Here is an 11,466-nt window from a genome sequence, read left to right on the forward strand (position 1 = left end):
GTATCCCCAACGGGTATTTCAGGACTTGCTGTTTGGGCTTCCGTTATCCCCTGACTCGGTTGTTCGTGGGTTCCATTATCCCCTGACTAGGTTGGTCGTGGGCAACCCAGCTCAAAGCCCTTGACTTTTCCCAGGTGCCACTGCCAGGCTGGAGGAGAATCTCACCCATGTCGAGGAGTATGAGACGGTGACACCACGCAGAGTGCCAGCACCTCGGGGGAAGAGGGACCTCTCCGCACCACCAGTGAGTAGCGTTGTCTCCCAGATACGGGTTTGGCACAGCCACCCTTGCTGCCTTGCAGGGAGTCCAGGGGGGTGTTGCAATCAGCAGAGACCCTTGAGCTACCACTGGGCTCAGACCCAGATCCCCTTGGTCCACCCCTGGGCTTAGAGCTGGACCCCTTGGCCAACCCCTGAGCTTTGAGCTGCACCCCCCTTGGCCCATCAACTGGGCTTGGAGTCGGACTCCCTTAGCTCTGTGCCAGAAGAATGACCTGGTGGGCATTTTCTTGCGTTGCTTCCATCCCAGAGGATGGAGGTCTTGAAATAGTTGATCAGATCAGCATTTCTGGACTGTTTCGGGTCAAAATAGGAACTGTGGATAGACTCTTGGAGGAGGGGCTGTTTCTTCAGTGCTTTCTTCGGAGACATTACCCGGCAGTCTTGTGACAGCTGATCTTTTGCTTAAGGAGGGATTTGCAAAGCCTCATTGAGCTGTAAGCACTTTTCTTGCTCTGTTTGCTGAAGTTGGGTTTTTTTCATCCTTTGGGACAGGGAAATAAGAATCAGAAAGTTGCAGAAACCCACATGAAAGAAAGCCAGTGTTATTTTTTCTTGGGAAACCTTGTAATTTGGGAGGAGGAATGGGGTTTGACTCAGGAGTTTGGAGCGCTCCGAGCTGAGGTCCATAGGATGATGGCTTTGACCTCAGAGATGCTTTCCTCATTGCCTTAAAGTGAAATTATAGCCAAATAGATGGGTTTGTTTTCTAGAACCGAAAAGCACCGACTTCAGCACCTGATGGGGTGGAGGGGCTGAGGACATTTATTTCCTAGTAGACTCTTCATACAACACGTTCATCTGTGATTCAAACCATTTCTGATAAACTAGCTACAAAAACACTCCCTGAAAGCATCTGTTTTCTCTGCTCTAGAAACCTAAACTTGTCCACGAGATAAACATTCCCCAGGCTATTTAGAGATACCATCTGTGCTGGGCGTGCTGGGCGGCTCTGCACCGAACCCCCCGGAAAGGGGACTCACCCATCCCGGGGTCCCTCTGCTTTCCACGGCATGGGAGAAGACATCTGCTTTAAGCTGTGTATTTTGGGACAGCCATGGGTATGTGTCTGCTGGGTGGCACCTGGGTTCGGTCTTGGATTGGGTGGTCCTTGGACCTTCCAAACCTGCTGTGTGGAGGGTATGCAGGCTCCTGCCTTTCAAGCTGTTTTCCCTCTCTTCCACAAAAGTTGGGTCTGCTCTCCCAGTAAGCTTAGTGGGGAAGAGGTGCTCAGCAAGGCTTGACCACCACCAAGCCACTCTTTGAAGTGGAGACAGGTAGCTGGACGGGCACTTGCTGTGCCAGCTCCTCCGGTGACTTTCCTTTAGCAGTCTCTGGCTGGCCAAGGCATGGGCGAAGAGCCTGTTCCTGGGTCAGAGCGGTTGGGACACACGGGGCTGGTCCAGCAGATCATCTGCCCGGTGAGGTTTGAAGCATTAGCAGCTCCCCTCTGGCTTTGCTTAAAACGTTCAGCTGTGCAGACAGAGTGAAGATCTGGGTCCCACAGCACAGGATCCTCTGGGGAGCCAGGCCACGGTCTTCTCCTCCCACCTACCCTTAGCAGGGGCACGACAGGGCATGTGGCAAGCCTGGGTTCTTCATGGAAAGGGACCTCAAAAAAGGGCAAGAAGGGCCTTCAAAAAGGTTTATAGTTATTCTCTTGATTGTAGAAATGACATCTCTCTTGTCCCCATGCTCCAGTGTTTCAAAGAGCTGTATGGGAATGGGAGGGTGGTTTCCAGACCATGTAGGACCCGGTGTTGCAAGCTGCCGGCTTCTCCCCTGGTGCATCCCAGCTGATCTCCCCCACTGTGTCCCAGAGCCCACTGATGCAGAGGGGAGTCCTTTGCCTGGATGGAGACAGCCTGGCTCCTGCCAGCCCCTCTTACAGGAAGCAGCAGGATGTTGCAGAGCAAGCGGTGGGGCCGGATGGAGCAGGAGCAAGGGATGGTGGTGGCCCAGCGCCCCACTTTGTCCTCTTCTCTTGTGCTGCAGCTCCTCTGATACATGGCATGGTGCAACAAGCCCCATGCCTTCAGATCTTGCAAGATCCATCACCTCTTCCCACCCAGGGAAGAAATACCCTACGCTGGGGTGGGACAGTGGCATTGTGTCCCAGTCCTCTGGGTCTCTTAATAAGACCAGCTGGAAGAAATCCCACCTCTCCGAGTGCCGTGGCCAACACTTCGCTTGCTCAGCCCTGTCAAGGCGTTTGCAGGGCTCGGGCAGGCCCGCGCTGCCGGCGCTCTCAAAGCTTCCCCATTGGAGCCATTGCAAGGCCCATGCTGATGAGGAAGGGGGTGATTCAGAGGAGCTTTATCAGGAGGGTTTTTTTAACTTGCCCTGCGGTTGTCTCCAAGAGACAGTCCCAGACCCACCACCCCCATCCAAGTGCTTTCCTGACGTTTCTTAAGCCCTCTCCTGGCTCCAGCACTGCCAACAATAACAAAGCAATCGCTTTGTTGGCGGACACGGACCAGGCTGGCCACGTCAGGCACGAGACGCTGTTCATACGAGAAGAATTTGCCGGGGACCCCGTGAGCGCGCCTGCGTGCTGGTGGTGTGCCCGCCTGCAGCCGGGGCTGCCTGGCTGCCCAGCAGGCTTGTTGCAATCTGCCTGGCATGCGGAGAGGGTGCTTTGCGGCCCGCAGTCCGTTGCTTCAGGTTGGAAATGCTGACTGAGTGACAGGCAAACCCTCTTACCTGGCCCCGCTGGTGCTGAGTCAGCAGGACTTTCCGCCCCAGCTCCCATCAGGCTGCAGATCATCCCCCTGGAAGCTCTGAGCCATAGTATGACAGCAGGTGCCGTCATCCTCCCGGGGGAGAGGCCGCACGTCTCATCCCAGAGGAATGCTGGCCCGGCGGGAGGCGCTTGCTTTGTGTTTGCTCAGCTCTCCAACCTGGGATCCGGTAAGACCTGAGGATGTGCCCTCCAGAGAGGTCTCTGTGCTGCGGTGGCAGCTGAGCAGGTCCCTAGTGCCGAGGGTGCAGCGTGACACAGGGCCCCATGCAAAGAATCATCACCTCCCTCAGTGGCTCTGGACCTCTGGAAGTCTGTGGCCCAGCCTCTGCAGATGGAGATCTCAAGACATCCCAGAGGGAAACACTTCCATCCTGGGGGTTCAGAGCTTGGCTGGGCTGAGCCATGGCCACCCTGAGCCAGCCCTTGTGACTGGAGGCTGGACTTGAGATGCATTGAGGTCCCCTCCACCAGCATTAGGGGAATTCTTGGGGGATCTGTCACAGGGTCATACTAAAATCTACTCTCAGCAGCAGACGAGACCCAGGAGAAGGTTACTCTTTAGCCGTGATGCTGCATATTAGATCAGTCATAGATAAGGAAGTCTCTGCTGATGAGAGCAGTTGGGCACTGGGGATCTTTGTGGTTCAGTCTGTGAGTAAGTGCTGAACTCAGTCCCAAGAAACGGACCCCTGTGACTGATGAGTTGGAAACCTCAGTTCGTGGCACAGCCATCTGCAGCGATGTGTCAGACACAGGAAGCCAGACTTTGCTGACTCTGTTTCATGGACGGTGACCTGCTCTTTATCACAGGATGTGCTGGGGATTTGTGCTCTTGGGCACATGCTCTCTTTCTGCTCTTCTGATTTCCCATGTCTTTACCAGATGTCTCCAGGGTGAGCAGCCAAGGCTGCCCATCTCACAGCTGCCTCCCAGCAGGGTGCATGCAAACCCCATCCCCTTTCTGGGCAGGATGGGGGCCAAGAGGTCCTCTCTTCCATAGCTCCTGGTTTTGGTGGGTCTGTGATGTTGTCCATCTTTCATGCAGAGCACCTATCCGGACTTTGTCGTCTACAGCGTCTTTGCTGAAGGCAGGGACTACATCCTGCAGCTGGAGAAGAACAAGTGAGTGTGGGTGGGCGTGGCGGGATGGGCGAGGGGAGGCTTGCTTCTCATCCTTGCCAAGAGCATCAGTTCTCGAAGGTCTGGTGCCACCGCAGCGGCAATCTCAGCCCATGGCAGGGGGGTTGGAACTAGATGATCTTTAAGGTCCCTTCCAACCCAAACCATTCTGTGATTCTGTGTGACCCTCGCTAGCAAAATATCACTTATTTTTACCTCCTTGCCAAACCCACCTGGGGGAGGCCCACCCTACCAAACCTGACCAACCTCATCTCCTCAGATTTCCATCCTCTCCCCAAAACTGGAGTCATTGCTGACACCCCTTCCCCATCCTGCAGGGAGCTGCTGGGGCAGCACTACACCGAGACGCACTACTTGGCCAACGGCACAGAGATCACGGAGAAGCCGGACGTTCAGGTAGCGGGGCTGGCTGCGGTGAGAGCAGTTTTCCCATGCTGACAGCTGGTGCAGACCCCCTTTACACCTCTGCTCTTCCTCTGCGGCAGGATCACTGCTTTTATCAGGGCCACGTGCGAGGATACGCCGGCTCAGCAGCGAGCATCAGCACCTGTGGCGGGCTCAGGTAGGACCTCCGGCTCCCCAGGGCATCACAGCTGGCCGGAGGATGGCACTGAGCCTGGCCTTGGTGCACACCCCGGCGCTACTCCTGGCAAACGTGGTGCCATATAACGGTGAACCAGTGTGACCAAACTCCAGCCAGCCAGAGCTGTGCCAATGGAGGGAGAGCTCAGCTTTCCAGCAAGGAAGAGGACAGCCCTTTTCCTGCTGGCAGTGGGATTGCTGACTGCCCTGGCTCGGTGCCCAGCAGGAAAGGCCCGTGGTGTTTTGCAGCTAAGCCTGCCGGTTTTGGGGGGTTGACTCATGGCATGGGAAGAGACTGGAAACCTGAGCGTGACAGGAGGTCTGTGCAGGAGTGCCCCCCCTGGGCAGCAAGGTGCAGCTTGCCCTGGATCCTCTCTTCCCAGGGCAGATCGGACCAAAGTCGCCCGGAGTGCTGCAGCCAGCAGCACAAAGGTGGACTTGAGGCCATGCACCGGCTTGCAGGCAGCTGGCATCTCCAGATCATGCCACGCTCGTAAAGCTGACGGCTGAGTGCCTTTCCAGAGGAAGAGGAAAGCTTACGGTGCATCAGGCCAGCTGTGTGTCCTGCTACCCCCGGCTGCTGGCCGTCCTGGTGCTCCTTCCTCAAAAGCTGCCTTGGGTCTACTTGTATTTAATGGCAGAAAGCATCCTCGGGGAGTAACCCAAGCCACCAGCTCCACGAAATGTTGCTCAGTTTGCCATGGGAGACTTGTACTTGGCTGTTCTCTTTTAAGATCATCTGGTGGCCAGACATTGCAAGAGAGTAAGACAGAGAAGGAGTCCCTCGCTGGGGAGTGTGTGAGGAGGACGGGTGGTCCCTGGAGCACCGAGGGACCCACCGGAGCTGCGTGGCAGCCATCTCCTCACTTTGGGTGCAGGGGTTGTGTCTGTGGAGACCTTGGCTCACACAACTTGCGCATGCATGGGACACTAGATATCCTTGTATAGTGAGAGGACAGGATGGCAAAGGGCATGACAGGAGACAAGGACGATATGGACAGGACACGTGGGACACCTTACAGAAAGCATCTTGAAGGCCAGAGCTGCTCAGCAGTCTTAAACCTGGCTTGGCAATGCTGGGCAGCCCTCGTGCTGAACCCCAGGGCATTTCTGCTGCCCAAAGTCCAGGGTAACCCCCTTGCTTCCAGCCACGATGCTGTGCCATGGTTTGCTCCCTCCCAGCCCCAGCAGCTAGTTTCCAGCCTCCCTGTAACAGTCCTTATGTTCAGCTGGTGCTTCTGCAGCCTCCCAGAGCAAACAGCTCACCCCGCCTGCCTGTGGCAGCCATGAAGGGGTTCGGTGGTTCCCTAGCTAGGATTTGGGAGCTGTATGTCGTATCACAGGCACTTGTGTGGGTGCGTGTGGGTCTCCGGGGTATCTCCCCAACCTGACGCTTGCCCTCTCTCTCTCGGTAGTGGGTTCTTTCAAGTGAACGGGACCACTTTCCTTCTGGAGCCACTGGAGGAGGATGTGGCTGGCCGACACGCAGTGTACAGAGCAGCTCACCTGCGGGGGAAGCGTGGCACATGCCGAGAGACGGGGGCCACCCTGGAATATGACCACGAACCGAAAATTCCTGCAGCCATGAAGCTCTACCCCTGGGTTAAAGATTGCTTTGCTTCTCCTTCCTGTGGTTGAGTTTGCAAAAGCCTAGGTCCCTTGAAGTCCAGGAGAGGAGTGGGGCCATCCCTGGAGATGATCCTCTCCCGCAAACTGTTGGTTGGGTGTCCAAACGTGGGTTGTTCCCAGTGGCCTAGCTCCTGGTGGGAACAAGTCCTCAGATCCTGTACCATTAGCAGAAACATCCTCCTACCCCATGAGCTCTGCGATGCCCACAGAGCCTCTCACATGCCTTATCCCAGTATCAGGTTTGGGTTTTTCCTTTCTGTGTTGGAAGATGTCTGAAACACCCAGCCAAGTAACACCAGAAAGCAGAGCTAGACCTGCTAGTCTTGAATAACACTGGAAGATGCCCCAGCTCCACACATCCCAGAAGGAGGGCCAGTGGCAGGGCTTGGCAAGCTGTGGAGCTGAGCCCCTCTTTGCGCTCACTCTCCTCTTCCCTTCCAGAAATCAGCTCCGTTACACAAAGATCCCCGATACGTGGAGCTGGTCCTGGTTGTGGACAATGAGGAGGTAAGCGCTGGGGGGCGTGAGCCAGTGCCTGCATTTTCACTGTCATCCACTGCAGTGAGCGGGTCGAAGCCAGCTTGGAAATGTGTCTGTGTCCTTCCCATAGTTCAGGAAACACAAGGACTTGCACACAGTGCAGAAACGCATGAAAGAAATCGTCAACCACGTTGACAAGGTGAGCCCAGGGGTCTGGAGCTGTCTTCCCTGCTCCCACACGTGCCCCATGGTGTCAGCGTGGGCCTGAACGTGGTGGAGGAGAGGTTGGTGTGGAGCTGGACCTGAGCGCGAGCCCGTAGGTGCTGCAGGGTGACCAACTCCCTTGGTCAGCTGGGTGTGCAAAGTAGAGGTAGCAAGCAGCTCAGCCCTGGGTCCTCAGGAGCTTGGGACGGCTGCCTCCCAACCCTCTCATAAGGGAAGCAGGGAGAAATTCCTTCTTGTAACCACCAGGAGCACCTCCCGTTGCCACTCTCAAGCTGGAGTGGGTGCTAATGAGGGGAGGGTGATGGATGCAGTGCACCAAGGAGGTGTTGGAGGGGGCGTTCTCCTTGCTGCAGCCTCACTCTTTGGTCAGCAGTGTGGGAGCAGCATCCGAGCCTTCACCGGGCAAGAGGGAGCCCAGAGATTCTGGGCTAAACCCCGTCTACATGGTCACCCCAGCTTGTGCTACTTATTGAGGGGGTGACCCCACAGCAGGGTGGGGTCCTGGGCTTGGCTGCAGTTCCCCAAGGGAGGTGGGACATTCTCTCTGCTTTTGCAACTCAAACCCGAGTGCTCTCTCTGGACTGCCTCCCTCCCCAGCTTTATCAGCCTCTTCGCCTGCGGGTGGCCTTGATCGGCTTGGAGGTGTGGAGCCACAGGGACAAAATCGTGGTCAGTCCCAACCCGGAGGTGATGCTGGACAACTTCCTCGACTGGCGGGAGGCAGAGCTGCTGCGGAGGAAGCCTCATGACAATGCCCAGCTCATCACGTAAGGATGGGGAGCCACCACCTCGCCACCCTCGCAGCCCTGCTGCCTCCCAGGCCACACAGCCACAGTGGTACCTCCATCTCTCAGGGGCATTGACTTCCACGGCACGACCGTCGGGCTCGCCAAGAAGCTTGTGATGTGCACCAGGAACTCGGGCGGTGTCAACCAGGTGGGTCCTGCCACCCAGGTGTCCGCTGGGACGCCGGCAGTGGTCCCACGGTCTGCATGCTCTGCACTGGATTTTCCAGAGCGGGGTCTCGCCTCCACTGCTCTACCCCCTGCAGCCTTAGGACTGGATCTGGTTCCTGGCATCTCTGACCCTTGAGGTCACCCCAGATTAGTGTCGGGGTTGCAGGGGAAGGGTAGACGTGGAAATCCAGCTGGGTACCTGCGGATGGCTCTGATATACCTGCGTCCTGAACAGCAGCTCTGTGGACACAGGGCTTCTCCCACCAGCTGTGAGGTGGCTAGGACTTGATCTGCAATTGCTCCTCAGCCATCCTGGCTGTGCTCCTCGTGCCTCCCCAGGGAGGGCATCCTTTGCTGGAGCGGGCGCCATGGGACCTGCGGCTGTCCAGAACCACCACAAAGCCTCGTTTCAGGGTAGCCCCTCTCTCTAAGCTCATCTACACCCCTCAGAGCCCAGTCTGGAGGTCTTTGGGGGCCATGGGGTCAGGTCCAGCTTTTGTCTCCCTGCACCTGAGTGTGGCAGCACTGGGGAGGAACTTGCAGCCAGAAGCAAGCCCTGACGCTTGGGCCCCATGGAGATGCTGCAAGGAGCATGTGAATCACAAGGCTCTTCCTGTCCCGCAGGACCACAGCATAAATCCCATCGGTGCTGCATCCACCATGGCTCACGAGATGGGCCACAACCTGGGGATGTCCCACGATGAAGATGTTCCTGGTTGCTACTGCCCCGTCCCCAAAGCTGATGGAGGATGTGTCATGGCAGCGAGTATCGGGTGAGTGAAGGAGAAAGGGGAATATCCCTGGGAAGCAGGTGTCTCATGGTGTCTTCCGGCACCGTCCTGATGGGGTGAAGCCTGTGAGATGGTGAGGTCTGGGAGGTCACTCCACTTCAAAGACCTGTTGGTGGCCCTCCAGCTTCTCCTTGGGCTGGTGGGTGTGAGGGCCCTCAGGCTCCCATCTCTGCTCATGGCTGCCTGTATTTATGCCCCTTCAGCTCGATTTACCCCAAGTTCTTCAGCCGCTGCAGCGAGCAGGACATGTGGCAGTTCCTTGGGGACCCCAGGACCAGATGCCTGATGAATGTCCCCAAGGCAGATGAACTGTATGGGGGGCCAGTGTGCGGGAACCGGTTTGTGGAGCGGGGAGAGCAGTGCGACTGCGGCATGCCAGAGGTAGGGATGCTGTCTGAGAGCTAGGGAAGGCGGTGGGTGGCAAGGGACCTGAGAGCTGTCACTCAGACTCAGAAAAAGCTGTGCAAGCCTCTTCCCTGGGCATCGTGCTTTGCAAGACTCATCTTCCTTATATTCTTGATGCTTCTGCTGAAAAATAACTTGCAGCAGGTTTTTGTTAACTTGGATGTGTACTCCCCTTCACGTAGCTGGTTGTGATTTTAGCAGGAGCGTGTCTAGGAAAGATGGGCGTCCCCACGGCATATCCTTCAAAGAGGTGATCCAAGGAGGGGAACGTCATGGCACGTTATCCTTTCAAGGGCCACACTCAGCTTTTCCTCAGCCCTAGTGGGATCCTCATCACTGCATCAGGGGAGTGGGGGGAAACGGCCAGGCGATGTGTCTCTGGGACAAAGCCCTGCTCTGGGACCTGAAGGGATGCTCCCCTGATGCAGAGAGCACACAGATCCTCTGGTTTTCTCCCTCCTGGAGATGTGGAAATGGTGCTTGCAGAGAACAGGGCCCCAGGTCAGGCCTCATCCTCTGAAAAATCTCTTCTGATCCATTGGTTTGGTGGTGGTAATGGGGGTGAAGAGGTGTCAGGAACGGTTCACACATGGGATGATGCTGTGGTTTTGGCCCATGGCAGCAATGCTCGTGTTGGCACCTGGTAATGTGACAACGGGGTCCCCCCAGAAGGCAAGGCAAGGGTCATTTGGGGGGGCTTTTTGGAGGGTTTCAGTCCCTCCCTGTCTCACAGGAATGCTCTGACCGCTGCTGCAACGCCACCACTTGCCAGCTGCGAGAGGGAGCCGAGTGTGCCCGGGGAGACTGCTGCCAGGAGTGCAAGGTACTGCTGCTGGCAGGGCGACCAGCTGGGCAGGGAAGGGAGCTGACGGGTGTGCGGTCCTTGCCTGGGCTCCTCCGGGTAGGGGCGAGGGGTGAAGGAGCCTGAAGGAGCTCTGTGGCAGCCTGCCCAGAGCCAAACGCACCCAATAGTTGGGGAGGGAATCACGCTCTTCATTCAGTCAGTATCCCAGGTGGGAAGGTGAAGCAGCCTCTGTTTCTGGCATCCTAGAGCCCAGGTCCCCTGGCTGTGTTAGGTTAGGTACAGGATGAAAGATACTGAAGAACCGAGCAATGTTCAGAAGAGAGCAGCGTGGCCCATTCCTGATTTGGGAAACAAACCTGCCTCTCCTGCTCTGTTTGTCCAAGAGAAAGTGAAGAGTGACGTGCATTGCTTCCTGCACGCAGGCATAAGAAATGCCCTGATGTGAAGAGACAGGGCTGGAAGAGAACCCTGCGGCAACTCCAGACCAGAAGCAAAGCACAAGGTGTTGCCCACAGGGAGAGACTTAACTATGGGAAGACCCAGTCCGATTGGTGTCTCTGTTCTGTGCAGGAGCTCAGTTGACAGCAAATGTCTTTGTGCCAGAGTGGCACAAGGTGTCGTGTCTGGATCTGTGGGGGGCCAGGAGATGTTTCAAAGACCAGGGTGCTGACCCTGCATGGATCTGGGGATGCAAAAGCACAGAAGCAGCGTCGACAGCCCCTTTTCTATGCAGGTGAAGGCTGCTGGTGTGCTCTGCCGGGCCAGCAAGAACGACTGCGACCTGCCCGAGCACTGCACTGGCCTTGGTGCCGAGTGCCCAGAGGACGTCTTCCAGGAGAACGGCATCTCCTGCCAGAATGGCAATGGCTACTGCTACAATGGGGCCTGCCCCTCACACGGCGAGCAGTGCCGCATGCTCTGGGGTGCAGGTAACTGCTCATCCACCCTGCCCACCTTCCTTGCCCCATGTGCTGGGTGATGTGCTCAGAGCCCCGGCCCCTCTGGGCATGGCATTGCTCGGTGCTGGTCACCTCCTTCATCCCTAGCTGGGGCGCTATGGGTGCAGACCCTGAAGCGTGGCCACTGGTGCCGCTGGCTTGTGGCGGGCTCTGGCTGTGGGTGACCCTTTCTGTGTGTCCCACAGAGGCCCAGGTGGCTCCTGATGTCTGCTTTACGCACAAGAGCGAGGAACGCCTTCACCCCCACTGCCTCACCAAAGATGGGAAGCGGCCCTGCAGCCCCAAGTAAGGGGCTGGGGACAGGGGGGTGGCAGGTGATGTCCGTGTCTGGTGACAGCGTCGCAGGGGCCAAGCGAAGTTCCCCAGCCCCATGCCACCCCCACCACTAGTGCTCATGGCTGCTTCTCCCGCAGGGACGTGAAATGCGGCACACTGCTGTGCCTGAGTGACAATGCCAAGCCCGTCCTCGGCA

At 57.2% G+C, this 11,466-nt stretch overlaps 1 protein-coding gene across 1 annotated transcript in view; it reads left to right on the forward strand.

Moving 5' to 3' along the window:
* Positions 1–134: 134 nt before the first annotated feature.
* The window catches only part of LOC104513123 (disintegrin and metalloproteinase domain-containing protein 8-like), a gene marked incomplete at both ends in the record, with an annotated part of 12,099 nt that continues 767 nt past the window's right edge, over positions 135–11,466 (forward strand). The window contains 15 exon segments of the mRNA XM_010156362.1: positions 135–244; positions 4,068–4,144; positions 4,480–4,558; positions 4,648–4,724; positions 6,160–6,346; positions 6,815–6,880; positions 6,984–7,052; positions 7,676–7,845; positions 7,933–8,014; positions 8,659–8,807; positions 9,029–9,206; positions 9,964–10,053; positions 10,769–10,964; positions 11,180–11,279; positions 11,408–11,465. Coding sequence (XP_010154664.1) covers positions 135–244; positions 4,068–4,144; positions 4,480–4,558; positions 4,648–4,724; positions 6,160–6,346; positions 6,815–6,880; positions 6,984–7,052; positions 7,676–7,845; positions 7,933–8,014; positions 8,659–8,807; positions 9,029–9,206; positions 9,964–10,053; positions 10,769–10,964; positions 11,180–11,279; positions 11,408–11,465 — 1,688 coding nt within the window.

The sequence above is a fragment of the Eurypyga helias genome, unplaced genomic scaffold (genome assembly GCF_000690775.1).
Source record: "Eurypyga helias isolate BGI_N326 unplaced genomic scaffold, ASM69077v1 scaffold39447, whole genome shotgun sequence".
Taxonomy (NCBI): Eukaryota; Metazoa; Chordata; class Aves; order Eurypygiformes; family Eurypygidae; genus Eurypyga; species Eurypyga helias.